Source organism: Sus scrofa, chromosome 3 (assembly GCF_054392235.1).
Source record: "Sus scrofa isolate SSC_HxYL_T2T_F1_AM1 chromosome 3, Sscrofa_HxYL_maternal_Yorkshire_Landrace_v2.0, whole genome shotgun sequence".
Taxonomy (NCBI): domain Eukaryota; kingdom Metazoa; phylum Chordata; class Mammalia; order Artiodactyla; family Suidae; genus Sus; species Sus scrofa.
The window spans coordinates 10,757,405-10,778,143 of record NC_139385.1 but is presented as its reverse complement, the minus strand read 5'-3'; the positions used below and the strand labels follow the sequence as shown (position 1 = coordinate 10,778,143).

Below are 20,739 nucleotides of genomic sequence, written 5' to 3'. Positions count from 1 at the left end.
GCCAGATAGACAAATGTGAGCAAGAAACTGGAGGATCACTGGGTCTTTAGAGCGGAAGATGGCCTGAGGAAGGGGGCTGGCTGGCAGGGTAACTGGAGGAAAGTTGGGTGTAGGAGGCTCATAGGGAGATATAACTGCCCAGGGCTGTGTGCCTAGACCAGGGTGCCCTATTAACAGAACTGGAGAGAGCTGGCCTCTTTCACGACACTTACCACCTTCTCTGTCTTATGTTTTATTTTCCTATTGCATTCCTTATCCTCACCTCAAGGGTGGGGAGTGTGTCTTTTTTTTTTTTTGACCACACCCATGGCTGTGGAACTTCCTGGGCCAGGGACTGAACTCGTGCCGCAGCAGTGACACAGGCCACTGCAGTGACAATGCTGGATCCTTAACCTGCTGCGCTACAAGAGAACTCCAGGGAGTCCTACTCATTTCTGCATCACCCACGGTGTCCACAGCAGAAGGGCATGTAGCAGGTGCTCTGGTAGTTCTTGGGTTGCTATTTTGGATCAATGGCTTTGAGAAACAGATGCACCTTTGATCCCATTATTTCTAGAATCATCCTTCCCTCCATATGCTGGTTCAGCTCTTCCACTCTTCAGCCAGGCAGACACTATTCCTGGGCCTCTCACCAGCAAGACAACATATGCTTGTCAAGCCATGATGTTGGTGGATTATGAAAGGCTAAATAGTCATAGAGACTCTGTCAAGTTCGGGGTTGGCTTGACATTTCCCTGGAGGTAAAAGAAGTAGACGCTATCTAGTAATGTAGACTGTCACCTGCTTCCTTTCTATTTCCTGAAGCAGCTGCTATAGGACCCTCCCCGCATACCACAAGCGCTAGTAAATGCCTTGAGTTGTGTGTGGGGGCAGAGCAAGGGAGCTGCGCTGAAGGTTAAACATTCACTCAAACATTTACTTAGCATTATAGTGTCTGTGGTCACAGGCCCTAGAGCAATTGGACCTACAGTGTTTTCAGAGCTCAACTACAAGGTCATTTGTTCCCAGATGCCCCTGGATACTCCTTATCCAGATTAGGGTTGTCATAGCACTTGCATGACTTGAGCCTAGCATTTATAAATACCTGTTTTTCTGGCCTGCCTGTTCTACTAAACTGTAAGCTCTGGAAGCAAACCCCCAGATTTTGTCCTCAGCACTTAGCACAGAGCCTTGCACAATGCAGGCATCATTTAATCAACAATTGCTGAATTAAACGTGACAGTGATGCAGAGTGCCAAGTATGGACAAATCGGAAACCCAGAATACAAGGGGAAGGCTTCTCTAAGCTCCAACTGGATGTTGGAAGAGTAAATGGTCTTCAGATGAAGAGATGAGCGAATTCCAGGTGGGGAACAGATGTGTGCTAAGGTTGGAAGGCATACTGAAGGTGTGAAATTCTCTGGCTGGAGCGCAGCCGGAGCTAGGGCCCCAAAGAGGAAAGGCAGCAGGACACGGTGGTATAGAATCTCGGTACCGTAGGGAGTCAAGTCCATAAAATACAGGTTATATCGGCAGCCCTGGCCAGAGGATGAAGGTGTTGATCTCCAAATCCCCCGGGAAAGATCCAGGGACGCCGGTTGCAGCGCCTCGCACCTCACCCTGCACACAGCACGTGCAGTCAGCTCACTGCATACCTGGGCCTGCGTGGGGGCCCAGTGGACTCCTTGGGTGCCTTGGGACGGACACCCAAGGTAGGACAACGAGGGAGTGGTGCGCTGGGTGGGTCTCCCGGGGTGGGGCACCCGGGGCGGGGCGCGCAGGCGCGTTGATGCCCCGAGCCTCAAGAGGAGGGCGGGCGCGCGCTTCCTCGCGCACGCGCGCACGGTGGGGGCGACGGCCGCGGTGACGCTGCTGCGCCGGGCGGGTGGCGGCGCGTGAGGCGCGATTCCCCGTGTCTTGGGAGCAGTGTCCCGGCCCCCGCCGCTCCCGCCGCCGCCATGTCGGGCCGGTCAGTGCGGGCCGAGACCCGCAGCCGGGCCAAGGACGACATCAAGAAAGTGATGGCGGCCATCGAGAAAGTGCGGAAATGGTGAGGGGCGGAAGCGGAGGGTGCTGGCGGGGGTCGCTTGCCCAGGCCCAGAGCCTCGGCGAACTGCCTGGCGGGGTAGGAGCAGACCGGCAGCGCTTGGGGGGAGGGGGGAGCGGAGGAGGCGGGTGGAGGGTGCCGCTGGCGTCGCCGTGAGGTCAGAGGGCGCGCCGGCCGCGGCCAATCAGCAGGTCGCCCGGCCTGCGGGCCCGCCCACCTGCCCTCGGGTAGCTCGGCGCCCGCGGGAGCTGCCGTCTTCCGGCGTTGCTCGCTTTGCGGGTTCTGGCTTTCACGCCGGTCTTCGTGTGGGCTTCGTCCCCGGGGCCGTCAGCGTTAGGAGCCTTTTGCGTTCTGAACTGTCCCATATAGTAACTAACAGTCTGAGAATTTCACGTTGGCCAGACAGCGCTGTACGTATTAAGTCGTCTAAGTTAGGTGAGAGCTGCTGGGTAAACAACTGCCATGCGACCAAGTGGTCGTCGGAATCAAAAGCCGGCTCTTTTCCCTAATACCGGCCCACACGCTGCGACCTGGGGGGGCATTTTCTCTCGGTTCTTGTAACGTTCTTCTCGGGTGCTGGTTGACCGCCTATGTTGTATGAGGAACTCCAGTGCGTTATCAGCTTAATTTTTCACAGCCAACTATTTGCTCTAGTTTCATAAGTACTTTTCTCTAGCTGATTACTGCTAATAACTTTAAAGCCCCGGTAAGGTGTTAGCTCCCTCCAGGAAGCCTCCTTTAGGGTCATTATTATCTTGAATGTTTATTTGTCCATTTCTCCACACAGGACCAAGTTCCTTATCTCTAAGGGCTTCATATATAGTTGGACTCAATACTAGTTAAATAATAAACGATCCCCCCCCCCACATCTAATCCTTTTTGATGAAACCTAAGAATGGGCATACCTTTCTCTTCCGGCCATCTCTGCCCCCACCTGGAGCTTAGGGCAGATGACCATCTTCTCTCACCCCGAACTCGGTACCAGCCTCCGGATGATCTCCCTGCTTCGGGGCTGGCTCACTCCCCAGTCCATTATCACATAGCATTTTTCTCAAGTGTGAATCTTCCTGCACTCCCCTACTTAGGAGATAATGCTTCATTGATCTCTTCTTGCTCTTAGAATAAAGATCAGAGGTGATCATTCTTGCCTCATCAGCCTGGCTCAAATTGCCCTCTTTTCTAGGATGCTGGCCATCTTTCAATTGGGGCCGTACTGCTTTTCCTGCTGCCTAGTGTCCTTCTTAACCCTCTCCTTCCCCTTGCCTGGTTAACTCCTAGCTAAGCTCTGCAGTTTCTTCCTCAAAGACAACTTTCAAGATGCCCTATCTAAATCAGGTCCCTTACATAGAACTTTCCATAATTGTATTAGGTTGATGAATAAGATGTCTCCTATATATGCCTTTTTAACCTACAGCAGTGGTAGTTTGATATGGTTAAATCTAATGATTAGGTTTCTAACTGAGCTGAGTTGTGTGATGTCTGTTTTCAGTTGGAATGTGGGCCCTGTGGGAGTCAGGACTGTGTATCTTATTCCTTGTGTGTCTAAGACCTAGCATAGGCTTCTTGCATATTAAATATTTGTTGGATAAATGAGGAAATGGAGTGGCTTGTCCAGGAATTAATTCCAGTTTCCTAGGTCTTTAGTTCATTCTTTCCGTTACATCTCAATCTCTACATTTTTGTGATGTCATCGTTTACTCAATAGCAGCAGCTATAGCAACAGTAACAGCAGTTACTTTTTTTTTTTTTTGCTTTTTTTGTCCTTAAATTTGGACTTGAAATTTTCTTTTTCTTTTTCTTTTTTTTTTGCTTTGTCTTTTTAGGGCCGCACCCACAGCATATGGAAATTCCCAGGCTAGGGGTGGATTTGGAGCTACAAGCGTTGGCTTACACCACAGCTACAGCAATGCAGGATCTGAGCTGTGTCTGCGACCTACACCACAGCTCACAGCAACGCTGGATACCTGACCCACTGAGAGAGGCCGAGGATCGAACCCACATCCTTATGGATACTAGTTGGATTAGTTTCCACTGTGTCACAACAGGAACTCCCTGTAAAATAAAATCTTAAAGTAGTATTTCCATGTCTTGGCCTTCATCTCTTCCAGACACCAGTGTAAGCTCATTCTGTTAGCTGAAAGCGTCTTGTCCTGCTCCTGTGATTATTTTTCAATGGAATCTTGTTTCAATCCAGAGTTCCACAGGAGTCATAGGAGTTCTACCTTCCATGGGATGTGTCCTGGTCTTACTCTTGAAGCCTTCTTCCTTGTCACCTTCATGTGTTACAGTGGTTTGTTATCTTTTCATTCCTATTAGTTCCCTAGGTAGGGACCCTATCTTCCATATCCTTTATCTCCTGCAGGGCCTTTGTAAATATGAGTGAAATTGAACTAACTGGAGAGAAAGGAGTTAGATGAAATGTGTATTTGAGTTTGAAAGCGTGCTGACACTCTATACTGCTGTCATCTGTGAGGAAAGAGGTTTTTTTTTTTTTTTTTTTTTTTTTTGTCTTTTTGCCTTTTCTTGAGCCCCTCCCGCAGCATATGGAGGTTCCCAGGCTAGGAGTTGAATCAGAGCTGTAGCCGCCGGCCTACGCCAGAGCCACAGCAACGCGGGATCCAAGCCACATCTGTAACCTACACCACAGGTCACGGCAGCGCCGGATCCTTAACCCACTGAGCGAGGCCAGGGATCAAACCCGCAAGCTCATGGTTCCTAGTCGGATTCGTTAACCACTGCGCCACGACGGGAACTCCAAAAAGAGGTGTTGGCACGCTGTATACGAGCGAAGGTGGCAAGTAGAGGATTCAGAGCTAGAGGAATTTGATAGGTAAGCTGTGATTTGACGGTGGAAGTTTAGAAGACCTTTTCGATTGAAGGAGTGATCAGAGAAGTAGAAAAGCACACGTTGTCAACAGATCATCTATTTTATTATCAGTTCTAAGAAGTGTCTTTGTTTTAGGGAGAAAAAATGGGTGACCGTAGGCGACACGTCCCTTAGGATATTTAAGTGGGTTCCTGTGACAGACAGCAAGGAGGTAAGTGTGAAGAAAATCAAAACGACCAAAAGGTAACGTTCTTCTTTCTTTGCCTCTTAATTATAATGGAATTTATTTTCCCTGAATGGCGTTGAAAATACTTCAAGGCACCCTCTGTCATTGGTCCGTGCAAAGCCTCTTATTTTATTATTTCCCCCTTTATTTCCTTTTCTCAATCCATTTCTCCTTTCCAGGCAAACTACAGCCTGGGCCTGCTCCCCATGATTGTCAATATAGTGTAATTTGAACACAGCTATGCCTGTTGGTTTCCTTATTATCTGTGGCTGCTTTTGCACTGTAATGGCAGAGTTGACAAATTACCATAAGACCCAATGGCCTGCAAAGCCTGAGATACTTATTATCTGGCCCTGTAAGAAAAATGTTGTGGACTTCAACTAGCTATGCACTATAGCGTATTACATGCGTTGTGTGTGTGTATGTAAGCCTTTCTAATTCCTCTTCCATGAGTTTGTTTGGACACCCGTATATTCTTCTTCTTTTTTTTTTTTTTTTTTTTTTTTGTCTTTTGTCTTTTGTCCTTTTAGGGCCACACCTATAGCATATGGAGGTTCCCAGGCTAGGGGTCTAATGGGAGCTGTTGCTGCCGGCCTACACCACAGCCACAGCAGTGCCAGATCTGAGCTATGGCTTTGACCTACACCACAGGTCACAGCAACGCTGGATCCTTAACCCAGTGATCAAGGTCAGGGATTGAACCCGCAACCCCTTGAACCTTGTCGGATCATTTCTGCTGCGCCACAATGGGAACTCCAGGACACCTGTATATTGTTGAAAAATACATAGGATTGTTTCATATTGATGTTTTTTAAAAATTTGCATCTATTTACAACATTGTGCTATAAAGCTCTTTTTTGTTTTTGAGGACTCTACATGTTTCTGCAGTTACAAGTATAGTTATTACCTTTGACTCTTGCATTTTATCCTTTTATAGGTAGTGACCACATTGATCTTTAGATTCCCCAAGTGATAATCACCCAGATTTCTCTTTTTTTTCTAATTGTTTTTAAAAAATCTGGAGTATAAAATATATACAGAAAATTATATAAAACATAAATGTACATACAGTGAAAAATACAAAGCTAATACCCTTGTGAAAACCATCTAGGTCAAAAGCTAGAGTGTTGCCAACTCCCTCAGAAGCTTTTGTGAGTCTTCCCAGCATCCCCCTCCCTCCCCTCTATGGAGATCACTCTCCTGCTTTTGCTCTTTTGCTTACCCCTTTAGCCGTTGGTGAACATTTTTTACTTTATATGAACAGTGTAATGGGAGTATCTGTTTTTGTGTATTTTGGTTTTTTTGCCCAGCATTATGTTTGTAAAAATCATCCATGTTGTCTTTGGAGCTGTTTGTTCCTTTTTGTTGCTCTATGGAGTTTTATTATAGGGCAGTACCATAATTTTTCTTTTTAGTTCTCCTGGTAGTTGGATATTTGGCTTGTTCCCAGGTTGGCATAATAGGAGCAGTGTTCCTGTGATCATTCTTACTCGGTAGATGGGTCAGCGTATGCATGAGTTTTCCCAGGATATTCCTGGGAGCGGAATTGCTGAAGGCTTAGGTCGTATGTGTTTGGACCCATACCGGCTAATGCCAAGCTCTTTCTCAAAGTTATTTCTCCAGTGTGACCCACTGGAAATAGGAGAGTTCTGTGTTGCAAATCCTCATTCTCAGTATTGTTAGACCTCACATGTAAAGGTACTTCATTGTGGTTGTGATTTGATGACGAATGATGTAATTACTAATGAGATGGAGAACTTTTTCAGCATCCTTGTGGATTTTTTTCTTTTAGAAAGTGTCTAAGTCTCTAGCTGTGGTCTTTTTCTTGTGACTTGTAGGGATTCTCTGTGTTGGGGACACATGTTCTTTATCGATTAAGTGCTCTCCGTATATTTTCCCATGCCATGACTTGTCTTTGTACTCTGTTTATACTACCTTGAGTAACAGGAGTTTTTAATTTTAATGTAGAGAAAATAATCTTTTTCTTTATAATTAGTGTTTTCAAATGTTTTCTGTCTTTTCCTTCTTTGAGGTCACAAAGACATTCTTCTGTGTAATCTTCGATAAGTGTATTATTCTGTTCCCATTTGTAATACACCTGGAGTTGATCTGTGTATACTTGAAAAAGGGGCCCAGTTTCCTGTTTTTCCACGGGGGTATGCATTTGTCTCACCCCTTGAAAAGACCGTGTTTTTCCTCCTGCTCTGGAGGACCACTTTATCATGTTTCAAGTGTCGACCTGTGGATCTGTGTGTGTGTGTTGCCTCTGGCCTCCTTGGTAGCACAGCTGGCTGTGGCGGACATCCCTTAAAGCATTCTGCTTGAGGACTTGTGAGAGGTGTTTTCCGGAGTAGATGCCCAGGAGTGAGACTGCTCTGTTGCAGGTGTACACATAGAATCGTTTCTACTAGATGCTGCCAGGTCTCTCTCCTGAACTTGCTCCCGATGGTGCCACAGGGATTCTGCCTCCCACATCTTCATCAACATTTCATATTATCTGACTCCCGATTCCCAAATCCTGAGAGATGCTAAGTGATGTCTCTTCATTTGGCATTTCTCTGATTACCAAGGAGGTTGATAATTTTCTCTCTTCAGATTTCTTTTTTTTTTTTTTAATTTTATGGCTGCGCCCATGGCATATGGATGTCCCTGGGCCAGGGATTGAATTCGAGTGGGATTGTGGAGCCTACACCACAGCTGCAGCAGTGCTGGATCTCTGACCCACTGTGCTGGGCCGAAGACTGATGGATCCTGTGCCACTTCATCGACCAGAGCTGCTGCAGTTGGATTCTTAACCTACTGTATCATAGTGGGAACTCCCAGATTTCCTTTTTATCCATTTAGATTTCCTCTTCTCTGATTTCTTATTTTCCTTATTCCTGTATTGGGTTTTCTGTCTTTAATTTTCTGGTTTGCATGGGTTCTATGATTGATGTTCTAGATACAGAAAACTGCAGTCAGTTTTGTACATGGCAGGTGTCTTTGTCTCATAACTTTGTCAGTAATATCCTCTGATTTTTTTTTTTTTTTTTGGTCAAAGTATTTTTTTTTTTTTTTTGCCCTCACCAGTGGCATGAGGAAGTTCCCAGCCCATGGATCAAACCTGTGCCCCAGCAGCAACCCTGCAGTGATAATGCTGGATCTTTAACCCACTGAACCACATAAGAAGTCTACTGTCAAATTAATTTTTTCGTGACAGTTTTTACTTTTGGGGTCTTGTTTCAAAATTATTCTTCTTTTTATGTTTATAAAGAACTTATGTATCTGCTGCTAGTCTTTTTTTTGGGGGGGCGGTGCATACCTATAGCATATGGAAGTTCCCACACTAGGGGTCGAATTGGAGCTACAGCTGCCAGCCTTTGCCATAGCCACAGCAACGCAGGATTCAAGCCAAGTCTGCGACCTACACCACAGCTCATGGCAATGCCAACCTGCAGCCTCATGGTTCCTAGTCAGATTCATTTCCGCTGTGCCACTATGGGAACTCCTTCTATTTTTGTTTTGAGCTTTTTTTTTAGGGGGGGGCCCGCACCTACAGCATATGGAGGTTCCCAGGCTAGGGGTCGAATTGGAGCTGCAGCTTTATATTTATTTCACTTTATTATTATTTTTTTATATATAGTGATTTTTATTTTTTTCCATTTTAGTTGGTTTACACTGTTCTGTCACTTTTCGATTGTACAGCATGGTGACCCAGTTACACAAACATGTATACATTCTTTTTTCTCACATCATCATGCTCCCTCATATGTGACTAGACATAGTTCCCAGCTTTCCTTTTCTTTTTTTTTTAAGTACCTTTCACTTCTTTAGTTGTCTCCCACAAATTTTGACATACCTGAATGTCGGAATGTCATTGATGGTGTCATTCAGCTGTAAGTTTCTCGTAAGTTTCTCTTTGGTTTCCTCACAACCCAAAGGTTATTCATTAGAATGATTTTTGTTTTCCAGATATGTGAGATTTCTTTTAAGCTGTTCTTTTAAAATTGGTGTTCTGGGAGTTCCCTTATGGCTCAGGGAGTTAAGGATCCAGTGTTTGTCACTGGTGTGTGGCTCTGGTTATGACTGTGGCACAGGTTTGATCCCTGGCCTGGGAACTTCTGCATGCTGCAGACACGGCCAGAAAAAAATTGATCTTCTAATTTAATTGAAATTTTAGGATATTAGTTCTTAGGGATTACTGGTACTTTTTTGTGACTTGATTAATTTTTGGACAGTTTGCTTGTGCTTAAAACAAATGTGGCGTTCCATGGTGGCTCAGTAGGTTAAGGATCCTCCAGCATTGTCACTGCTGTGGCTTGGGCTCATTCCCTGGCCCGGGAACTTCTGCTGCTGTGGGAGCAGCCGAAAAACAAAACAAAATATTCTCTCTAGATATGAAATTAAAGAATTGAAGTATCTGTTATGTGATCCAAATGTTCTGTATCTTTGCTTATTTAGTATGTTTGTTCTGTGTGTTTCTGAGAGTGTGTGAAATGGTTGGTTTGTTTGCTTCTTCATGGATGTTAAATCAGTTGTCACTTTGTCACTTGCGGCTCTATTGTTTATTTATTTATTTTCTTTTTTGGCTGCCTCATGGCATATGGAGTTCCTGGGCCAGGGATCAGATCTGAGCCTCAGTTGCAACCTGAGCTGCAGCTGCAGCAGTGCCGGGTCCTTTAATCCACTTGCCAGGCCAGGGATTAAACCTGCAGAGATGCCACTGATCCCATTGTGCCATAGTGGGAACCCCCCACTTTGTCTTTTATGTCCAGCCCTTTTTCACCTCAAGTTCTATTTGTCTGACACTATAATTTCTACCCTGTTGTCTTTTTTTTTTTTTTTTTTCCGGGCCACACCCATGGCATATGGAGGTTCCCAGGATAGGGGTCAAATTGGAGCTGCAGCTACTGACTGCGCCACAGCCACAGCAATGTAGGATCTGACCTGCATCTGCAACCTACACCACAGCTCGCGGCAACACTGGATCTTTAACCCACTGAGTGAAGCCAGGGATTGAACCTACATTCTCATGGGTACTAGTCCGGTTCGTTACCACTGAGCCACAATGGGAACTCCCATACCCTGTCATCTTTCGATTTATATTGCCTGGTGTGTCTTGTAATTCTGTTTTCCCCCATTTCCTGTTTATTGGGCATATTAGGATTAGCTTTGGCTGACTTAAAATAGCATTGATTTAAAAAGAAGTTTATTTTATTCTTGGAGGAACAGAAGTATGCAGTCCAGGACTGGTGTGGTACTTCTGCTCTAAGAGTCCCGAGGGACCCAGATTTCTTGCAAGCTTTCTGTTCCCTTTTTAAAAAATTTTCTAGAGAGTAATGGTTCATTTATTTTACATTATTTCTATTGTAAAATACGTGTCATAAAATTTACTGTCTTAACCATTTTGAAGTGTACAGTTGAATAGAGTTAGTGCATTCACCTTGTCGTGTAATCCATCACCAGAACTCTTCATCTTGCGGAGCTAAACTCTATACCCATTAAACAGTTCCCCATTTCTCCGCTCTGTGTTCGACCTTGTATTCCAAGGTCAAGCTTCAGCCATCATTCAGCACATTCAAGTTCAAGACAGCAATAGGGTGGAAGGATGGACACATGCTATTTTCATGAATTTAAGGAGTTTCCTAGAAGTTGCCTCAGGACACGCATATATATCATGTGTGTTCATAGTAGCTGTGGGGCCAAAAAGGCCGGGAAAGTGTGACCACCTAAAAATGCTATTTAGATAGACAAAGTTTTCTGCCATAATACACTTTTTTCCCCACTTCACCTCATGACTAGACAAATTTTCTTCTGCTAATTTGAAAGTTCCACATTCTATTTTTAGTTTGTGTATTGGCTATCTCGAACCTAATAAGACTTATACGTATATCAGTATATGTATGAAGCTTACAGAAATCTGTGTTTCCCCTCTGAGCCTGAACACATTTTTAACCACCTCTGCTGTCTACCCCGCCCCCACTCTGATCCTGACCCTGGCCTTAGTTTTGAATGGAATTTCAGATCAGATATTCTCTTCAGCTATTTCCATTTTTACAGCTGTTTCCAGTTTTAGTGGTCACGTAGACAAAGTAAATGTTACTACTTACATACTAATAACTCTTCGTACCTAGTTATTACTGCTTTCTCCTAGATTCATTTCTTTTCTTGCTGGAATACACCATTCAAGAATTTTGTGGAGTTCCTGTCGTGGCGCCGTGGTTAACGAATCCGACTAGGAACCATGAGGTTGCGGGTTCGGTCCCTGCCCTTGCTCGGTGGGTTAACGATCCGGCGTTGCCATGAGCTGTGGTGTAGGTTGCAGACACAGCTCGGATCCCAAATTGCTGTGGCTCTGGCGGAGGCTGGCGGCTGCAGCTCCGATTGGACCCCTAGCCTGGGAACCTCCATATGCCGCGGGAGTGGCCCAAAGAAATAGCAAAAAGACAAAAAAAAGGAAAAAAAAAAAGAATTTTGTCAAAGAGGGCTTGTGTGGAGAAAATTTTCTGAAAATATTTTTTTATTCCTGAAAATATCTTTTACTTTCATATTTAGTTGATCGTTTTACCTGTTTATGAAATTACAGGTTCAAAATTATTTTCTTTCAAAATTTCAAAACTGTTACTCAGTTGTGCTTCTGGTATGCTGTTCGAGGAATCTGATGTCTGTATAATTCTTAACTAAGTCTCGATTGTCTAATTGTAACTCTTTCTAGGTGAATCTTTCACATTCCTAGAAATTTTTAGAATTTCTTCTCTTTGACCTCCTGGAACTCCTGTAAGAATATTCTATAATGTTGACATCTAACTTTGTTTCTTTTCTTTTCTTTCCTTTTCTTTTTTTGTCTTTTATCATTTAAGGGCCACACCCATGGCATATGGAGGTTCCCAGGCTAGGAGTTGAATCAGAGCTGCCGCTGCCAGCCTACGCCACAGCCACAGCAATGCCAGATCCGAGCATCTATGACCTACAGCAAAGCTCACGGCAATGCCGGATCCTTAACCCACTGAGCGAGGCCAGGGATCGAACCTGCAACTTCATCCTTCCTAGTCAGATTCGTTTCCACTGCACCATGAAGGGAACTCCTAACTTCTTTTCTTTAGTTTGTTTCATCTCTTTATTCTTTACTTGTGTATTCTGACTTCTTAACCCAGTTTTTGCTCATTAATCTTTTCTTCAGTTGTATCTAGTTTTGCTAATAAACTCATTCACTTAATTTTTTTTTGTTTTGGCCGCCCCATACCATATGGAGCTCCCTAGCCAGGGATCAGATCCAAGCCACAGCCAAGAACTAAGCTGCAGCTGCAGCAACGCCAGATCCTTAACCCTCTGTGCCGGGCCAGAGATTGAACCCAAGTCCCGGCACTCCCAAGATGCTGCTGATCCTGTTGCGCCACAGTGGGAGCTCCTTAATTTTTATTTTGAACAATTTTATTACTCATACCAAGTTTCCTCGGTTGCTGGTTGTTCAAAACAGCTTTTCCAGTGTTATTCTTATCTTTCTGAGGAGACTTGCTGGGTTTTATTTAACTTATGCTGTCCCATGTGGCACAGCAGGTCACTCATTGTGATGAAGTAGATCCAGCATTGTCACTGCAGCAAGTTGGGTTGCTGCCATGGCATGGGTTCGATCTCTGGTCAGGGAATGTTCACATGCCATGGGCATGGCCAAAGAGAAAAAAATAAAATTTTCTGTCCTATTAGTCTGCTTCTTCTGATATAGCTCGTTCTGTTTATTATCTTTCATGGTGCTTGTTTTTCTCCAGTGTCTGGTTAGTTTTTTCAGTAATCTTTTATTCCTGTGAGTCTGAGCTGCCTTGGCAGAAATATATAACCGAGGGGAAGATATGAACCTAAGCTCTGTGGTCCCTCCTCTGAATGGATTTAGGGGATGGCATTAGCCTCAGGGTCTAGCCCTTTCCCTCTTCCCTTTTCCCATCTTCTCCTGCATCCCAGGGAACTCCCTGGGACTGTCTTCATTGTGCTGCCTTTATCTAGGAGCAGCCATCCTAGCCAAACAAACCCAAGGAACTCACGGGTGAAAAGGGGGCTGTGGACTCACCTTTATTTTTCATTTAAACCTGGTTCTGGTGATGCCATTACCTGTAAGGGCCAAAGGTCAGGCCACTAGACCTGTTGAGTAGTGTGTCTGTATGTGGGGGGACAGTGCTACCCCCGCTTCCCGACCCCATGTCTCACGCAGAAGCCCCAGGCCCTTTCCTATTTCAGGTTCTCCCTGCTCAGGGCTCAGCTCCCTTTGACTCTCCAAACGGCTTCTCACAGTGTGTGTGTGGGTTTCTGAGCTGGGCCCTGAGGCCCATCAGTTTATCTACCTTCCTGCCACCTTCTGAGGTACAAGCATAGACCTGTTAGGTTAGGGAAAATAAAAAATGATCACATGGTAAAGAAAACAATGGGAAGGATGCAAGGTAGTGGTACACTGCTGATGGGAGAAGAAATGGGCACAGACTTTCTACAGGTCAAGTTGATCATATATATACTTGAAAGCTTGTTTGGACAGATAGTGGGACTCCTTCCACAGTGTGTACATCCATCGCATCTCAGCCGTGTACGCCCTAACTGATACTTGTCACTTAGACCTCAGTAAAGCTGAGGATGGTTCAAAGCTTTCACGATGTTTTTGCCTTCGATCTGGAAGTTTTAGCTCTAGGAATTTACCCTCGGGAGATGATCACAGTGTGTACAGGATCCATATACAGGGTTGAACATGAATGGTGGTTTGGAGTATTTAAAAATGACAAGCAGACTTCCTGTTGGGGCTCAGTCAGTGGTAATGAACCCCGCTAGTATCCATGAGGACTCTATGAGGGTTCTATCCCTGGCCTCGCTCCTTGGGTTAAGGATCCAGCGTTGCTGTGAGCTGGGGTGTAGGTTGCAGACGTGGCTCGGATCCTGAATTGCTGTGGCTGTCATGTAGATGGGCAGCAGTTGCAGCTCCAATTCAGCCCCTAGCCTGGGAACTTCCATATGCCACGGGTATGGCCCTTAAAAAAAAGAAGAAGAAGAAGAAGAAAGGTGGTATAGGAGATGACTCAGTGGCACAGGAAAATGTTTTTTTTAATATGGTGAGTCGGGGAGGGAAGTGAATTCCACTGAATCTTTATCCATTTTCACACAAATATATGTGTAAGTTATCTCTGGTTGTACAGAGACAACTTACATTAAGTCTTTCTATTCTGAAAATAGAAATTCTGTATTTTCAGAGTTTCATATAGTGGATGGATATTTTACTTGAGCACACAATCATTAAGACAAAGATAAACGAGAGATCAGAAAAAAAATAATGATGAAGCCACATGCTGGCATGGTTCGTATACCAAATACATTGCCAGCTTTCTTACGGAAAGTGGTGAGGCACAGTGTATGTCAAGAAAAATCGTATGTTTCTACCTTTTGATCTAGAAGGAAATTGTGTGTGTGAGAATTTAGCCAAATAAAGTAATTCAGGAAAAAGTGAAAGTTGAGCATTGTGGGTTTATTCCGAGTGGCAGTAAACAAACACAGTCCTAGGTAAGGTAAAGCTCAATGTCCACTAGTTGAGTGGTGATTATGGTAAACGGAATGTTGGGCAGCTAGTAAAAGTCATGTTTATGTAGCTTCTGTAGGAAAATGGTAAAGTGTAGTTACATTAAAATTGTGTCTGCATGTGCAAAAAGGATGGGAAGCACGTGCGTAAACGTGTACAGTTGATTTGTTGCCAAGACAGGATTGAGAGTATTAGCAAAAACTGAGTTGTGTTACTAGAACCGTTCCCGTGCAGTACACAGACGGGAGTGAAAGGGGTGAATGAGGAAGCTGAGGTTATTCAGGTTTGAACTTCTGGCTGTGAGGATGCTCGGCTTGCAGGTGCTTGGCGTGATTGTTTCCTTTCCCGTGGACTTGCTGGTTGCAAGTGCTTGCTTCCCAATGTGGTTCCCCCACGTGTGCAACCTGCCTCCTGCTTGAAGGAAAGAATGTCGTAGGCAGAGGTGGGCCGGGGGTGATCATTTTGAGTGGATGGTGCTGATGGTCGGGAGTAGAGCTCGCAGGGGCCCCTTGTCCTGTCACTGCTGCTGTTACATATAAAGTGCCTCCTTTCTTTGTCCCGAAGTCTTGTTTCTTTCACATTTTTTTTCCTGCTGCGCTGCTAAAACAGGGATATTTCTCAAATGAGTATTTTGTGTTTCTCACCCGCATGCATAGGGAAGGATTCTGCTCAGGGCAGAAAGCAGAGGAGTGCCACAGGGAGCTCTAGTGGAAGCATACGTTTCTGCCTCTCACTTGTGATTCCTGATATTCGTGCTGGAAGGGCCCATTTCACTGATAGAGACACTGGGGCCTGGGGACACCTTGTCCAGTATTCTGTTATTCCTTGGGTCCCGGATTCTGAAGCCACTGTCGTCCTCCTGTTCCTGATCCAGACTTCTGTGGTGTCTCAGCACCTCTTCCCTCTCTGTGGGTCTTCTGCTTGGCTCTGTCATATTCCTCTTTTTTTCCTTTTCTAGAAAGAAAAGTCAAAATCGAACAGTTCAGCAGCCCGGGAACCTAATGGCTTTCCCTCTGATGCCTCAGCCAATTCCTCTCTCCTTCTTGAATTCCAGGGTGAGTTGCATCCATATGTCTTCCTCACAGGAAAAAAACTTAGATAACCCATTAATGATCAGAAGAGTAGTCTGTGTGTCATTTCAGTGCCTGCTGTTTTGCTGGTATCTCGCTGGGCACTTTATGTGAGTCTTTTCATTTAAAATAGCCCTGCAGGAGAGGTGACAGTGTCCTCGTTTTGCAGTTAAGGAAACTGAGGCTCAGAGAGGTGAGGTTATGTATCTAAAGTCACATCGCATGTAAGTGACAGACCCCATGGTAGGTCCTGGTTTTCTGGGTCAGAAGCTCTTTTCTTTAAACTGTGTATTTCCGGAGTGCCTTAGAGTAGAGGCCCCCAGAGCCGAGGCGTCTGCCCGTCCACTCTTAGTCCAAGGTCTGCCTCCTAAGCTGCTTTTCGCTAGACGTCTGGCCTGAGTCAGCACTGCGCTCATGTTACCTTGTACACCTGCTGGCAGTGTTCATGCAGCACTTTCACTTCAGTTTCTCATTTTTATCCTTACATCAGCCTGTGATATGAAGCAGGCAGTTATCGTCATCCCTATTTAAGGAAACTGATGCTCCGAGAAGAAAAGTGTTTGCTTAAGCTTAAAAGTGACAGCGCTTTATTCTTTTTTATAGTAAAATGCTACTTGCATTTTATATAGAAGGCAGTGATCTTTCTCGGATAAAGACTAGCAAGGGCTTACAGTTGTCTCTTCGGGACGAGCCTGGGCGTGACCAGGTATCCGCTTCTTTGCTCCGAGAGGAAGGAAGGTCGTGGTGATGGAGGAAGAGAAGACTGGGGACAGGCTCTCTAGCCCCGTGAGGGAGCACGTCACTGTGACGCTCTGGGAGACCCAGGAGGCGCTGCTTCCGCTGTCGGGCCACAGCTCATCCTGTTCATTCAGTGAGCGTTTCATCAACTCCTGCTATGTGCCAGCTACTGAGGACTGTGCTGGAGATTCAAGGACCAGTAAGCCACAGAGTCTGCCAGCACAGAGTGTCCTGGAAGGAGCCTTGTGTGTGAAACAGTTAATGCAGGTGTGCCCAGGATGCAGCAGGAGCAGAGATGGGAGCGTGGTCATTGCCACCCAAGGGAGCCTGGGTCACAGGGCCCTGCAGGGGAAGTGATGCCTGAGCTGAATGGTGGCAGGTGTAGGGGCTTTGAAGCAAAGCTGGAAGGAGCAAGTCCTCCTGGACACCTCTGCGTGAAACCGCGCTTAGGTAGGTGTCCAGCGTGGCTGGAGCCGAGGGTGCGTATGGAAGAGCAGCGGACAGTGAGCGAGAGATCAGAAAGGAGCTTGTAGGTTGTGACAGGGAGCAGGCCATCTCGTAGGCAGCAGGGCACCACAGAAGGGTTTAGAGAGGTCATTGGCCATGGTGTGAGGTGCACTGGGAGTGCCTGAGGCTGAAGGAAGGGCAGTCAGGTGGCTGTTGCAGGAGGCCATGCCAGTGATCATGAGGCCTGAACCAAGGCAGCAGGAGAGGAGGGAGAAACACAAGAGATATCAGAGCATCCCGAGGATGGGTCAGATTTGGTGACTGGCTGCTGGAGGTGAGGGAGAGGAAGGAATCGTTGGCTCTGTTTTTAACTTAGGTGGGGACTTTAAGCCTTCAGAGAGCGCTTCCCAGGTGGGGTCCCTTGGTCCTTGAGGCAGTCAGTGGAGCCTGGGCAGCTGAAAGGGCTGAGCTGACCCCCTCCAGACACCACCCCCTTCCTTCAGCTAGCCGGGAATGGGAGCCAGCCTTGATCGTCTTCTGCACCTCTTGTATTTATTGTGAGAAAGGTCGAGAGGCACAGCCATGTCCCTCTCGTCACTGGTCAGTGCGAAAATACCAGGACCCAGCTATCATTGGTGGGTAATAAAGAAGTGATTAATAAGCATATCTTGACATTCCTGAAATATAAATGTGGCATATCCTTAAAGATTCTGGCTGCATGTGGTGCTTAGAATTTATGTTCTAAAAAAGAAAGTACTTAAATTAGTCAACCCAGGGAGTTGTTGATGTGGCGCAGCATTGGCTCTGTGGCAGCGCGAGTTTGATCCCTGGCCTGGCGTAATGGGTTAAGGATCCAGCATTGCTGCAGCTATGGCATAGGTCACAGCTGCAGCTTGGATTCAGTCCCTGGCTTGGATTTAATCCCTGGCCTTGGAATTTCCGTATGCCACGGGTGCAGCCCCCCCAAAATCTAATCAGCTTAAACTTAGTTGATAATTGGCAGTGCTCAGAAGGCCCATGAGTGTCCACCTTTGGTTTGGGGCCATTTGCAGCCACGGTCATTGTGAGCCTGGCTGTGTCCACATTGCCGACAGAGAGACACCAGGCCCGTGGCTCTGTACTGAGTTACTCTCGAAAATGATCACCCTTAGCTGTTGCCTTTGTCGTGTTTGGTTTTCAGATGAAAACAGCAACCAGAGTTCTGTGTCTGATGTCTATCAACTCAAGGTGGACAGCAGCACCAACTCGAGCCCTAGCCCCCAGCAGAGCGAGTCGCTGAGCCCAGCGCACACCTCTGACTTCCGCACAGATGACTCCCAGCCTCCCACTCTGGGCCAGGAGATCCTTGAGGGTGAGTCACTGTTGGCCCAGGATGCACGTTTTGGAGGGGCCTTGCCTCCTGCTCTTGATGTTTCTTTTGAGTAACAGGTTAGAGAAGGTACGATAGAGCCGGCAGCTTCAAGCCATTTGTTAATTGTTTGGGCTATTGTGGGGAATGGTTGTATTTTCCTTTTCACAGAATGAAACAGAAAATAGCAACACAATCAAGTGCCAGGCTCTGTGTAAGGAGGGCACTTTTCATATTTGATGCCTGATATGACTTGTTCAAAAACCCTATGAGGAGTTCCCATCGTGGCACAATGGAAACGAATCCGACCAGGAACCATAAGGTTGTGGGTTTGATCCCTGGCCTCGCTCAGTGGGTTGAGGATCCGGCGTTTCCGTGAGCTGTGGTGTGGGTCGCAGACGTGGCTCACATCTGGCATTGCTGTGGCTGTGGTGTAGGCCGGAACCTGTAGCTCTGATGGAACCCCTAGTCTGGGAAACTCCATATGCCATGGGTGTGGCCCTAAGAAGATAAAAATAAATAAATAAACAAAAACCCTATGAAATGGCAGCTATTATCTCCATTTTACAGATGAAGTAGTAGAAAGGTGCAGTTGCTTGGCCATGATCACCCAGCTAGCGACAGGCGGAGCTGCATGTCTCCACATTCCTTCTAACTTCAGTGTACATGCTGTTTGTGCTAGATCCTGCAAATTTCTTTCTTTCTTTATTTCTTTTTTTTGGTCTTTTTGCCTTTTCTAGGGCCACTCCCGCGGCATATGGAGGTTCCCAGGCTAGGGGTCTAATCGGAGCTGTAGCCACTGGCCTACACCACAGCCACAGCAACGTGGGATCCGAGCCACGTCTGCGACCTACACCACAGCTCACGGCAACACTGGATCCTTAACCCATTGAGCAAGGCCAGGGATCGAGCCCGAAATCTCATGGATCCCAATCAGATTCGTTCACCACTGAGCCACAATGGGAACTCCAAGATCCTATGAATTCTGCGGCCAATGTGGCCTCCTCCTCAAGGCTCCTCTGCACAACTCCCAGCAAAGCTACCCCAGCTTGAGGCAGAGATTCCCCAGGAGTCTCCCGCCTCAGCAGACCATGCAGTTAACGCTGCCCTCGCCTTTCAGAGCCCTCCCTGCCCGCCTCAGAAGTTGCCGATGAACCGCCCACCCTCACGAAGGAAGAACCAGTTCCAGTAGAGACACAGGTAAGGAGGCACTTTGGGTTTCCCAGTTCCTAAGACAAAAGTCAGGGCTCGTCAGTGGCTGTGCGTTGGCTCTGTGGCGTCCCGTGTACTTGTGGGGCTGGGGAGGCAGCAGGGGGAGCTGGGGTCCCCGGTTGTGAGGAAGGGGGAGAAGTTCCATTACCTGCGAGACGGTTGGGGGTGGGCTTCTGCTTGTAGTTAGGGTTGGCCGGGAGGTCTGCTTCAGAGGAACGGCCTTAGAATTCCATGCTCTGGCTGCTTCTAGATTGCTGAGGAGGAGGAAGACTCTGGTGCTCCACCCCTGAAACGCTTCTGTGTGGACCAACCTGCAGTGCCGCAGACAGCGTCGGAAAGCTAGCACCACCTTGGCGCCCTCTGCCTCCTGGCCCCTTGCCTCTATTTATTGCATTCTGGTTCTGGCTGTGCTGTGTTGCTGGGTAAGGGCAAGCACTGGGGTCCAGAGCCTGCACACAGGAGCCCTCTGGGCTGGAAGGCTGACATAGGACCTGGGGTCATAGCATCATCTTCCCATCCCTGGCACCTGTGTCTGCTTGATCCTGAGAAGAGGAGCACTCATGTCCCTTCTGCACCCCAAGTGGGCTGGAGCATCCAGCACTCCAAGGTGGTTCTGTCACCTCCAGGTAGCAGTCTCTGCTCCAGAACCTCTGGCGTGGGCTGCTGGTGCTTCTTCAAGAGGAAAGAGATGTGGAAGGCGCCCTCGAGAGAAGAGAGTGCCTGAGGCTTACTTGAACTTGAATGGAGACTGTAGAGTCGTGGACTTTCCCCTCGGGCTAGGGGCCCTGTAGGCTGCTGTTGGAGGAGGCCTGCCTGCATGGACGCTGGAGGGAACGAGAAGGCTTTTCTCCACCCGAGGGCAGAAAAGTCCGTATAGATTTCTTACTGTCAGGGTGCTTCTGCCCATTCCTGAGGTTATTCTGCCTCTCATGGGCTCTCTGGCTGCTGACAGTCCTTTGTCCCCCACCGTAACCATTGCCTTCCTCCAGCAAACACACGCACACACAGCTTCCCCCGTTTCCACTGGACATTTCATTCCAGCACCTCCTGCCTCCCGCCACCGTCCCCAGCACTCCTGCTACAAACTCCGCCCCAGCAAGAATTTGAGGTTCTGACAACGGTACCCATCCCCACAGTAGTCCTTCAGCTCAGACTTTCTAGAAAGCTCCCTTTTCTTTGAAATCTGCATGTTTAATTGAAGCCTGTGATTTTATTTTTTGTTTCAAAAAAGTTTAAGAAAATGGAAATGGGCAACAGTGAGTGAAGACATATTTTAGCACTGAATAGAATATTTTTAAAATTAAACTATTTGAAATATG

At 46.7% G+C, this 20,739-nt stretch overlaps 2 protein-coding genes across 2 annotated transcripts in view; both read left to right on the top strand.

Annotated features, from left to right (window-relative positions):
* Positions 1-5,064, top strand: part of TBL2 (transducin beta like 2) — a 26,393-nt gene extending 21,329 nt beyond the window's left edge. The window contains exon 8 of the mRNA XM_085016828.1: positions 4,989-5,064. The gene's annotated coding sequence lies outside the window, so the exon portion shown is untranslated. The remainder of the gene's footprint in view (positions 1-4,988) is intronic.
* BCL7B (BAF chromatin remodeling complex subunit BCL7B) lies at positions 1,824-20,739 on the top strand. The gene is made up of 6 exons (XM_003354498.6): positions 1,824-2,029; positions 4,989-5,064; positions 15,564-15,660; positions 18,041-18,211; positions 19,329-19,408; positions 19,671-20,739. Exons 1-6 carry the CDS (start codon positions 1,938-1,940, stop codon positions 19,761-19,763), a joined length of 609 nt encoding a protein of 202 aa, XP_003354546.1. The 5' UTR covers positions 1,824-1,937; the 3' UTR covers positions 19,764-20,739.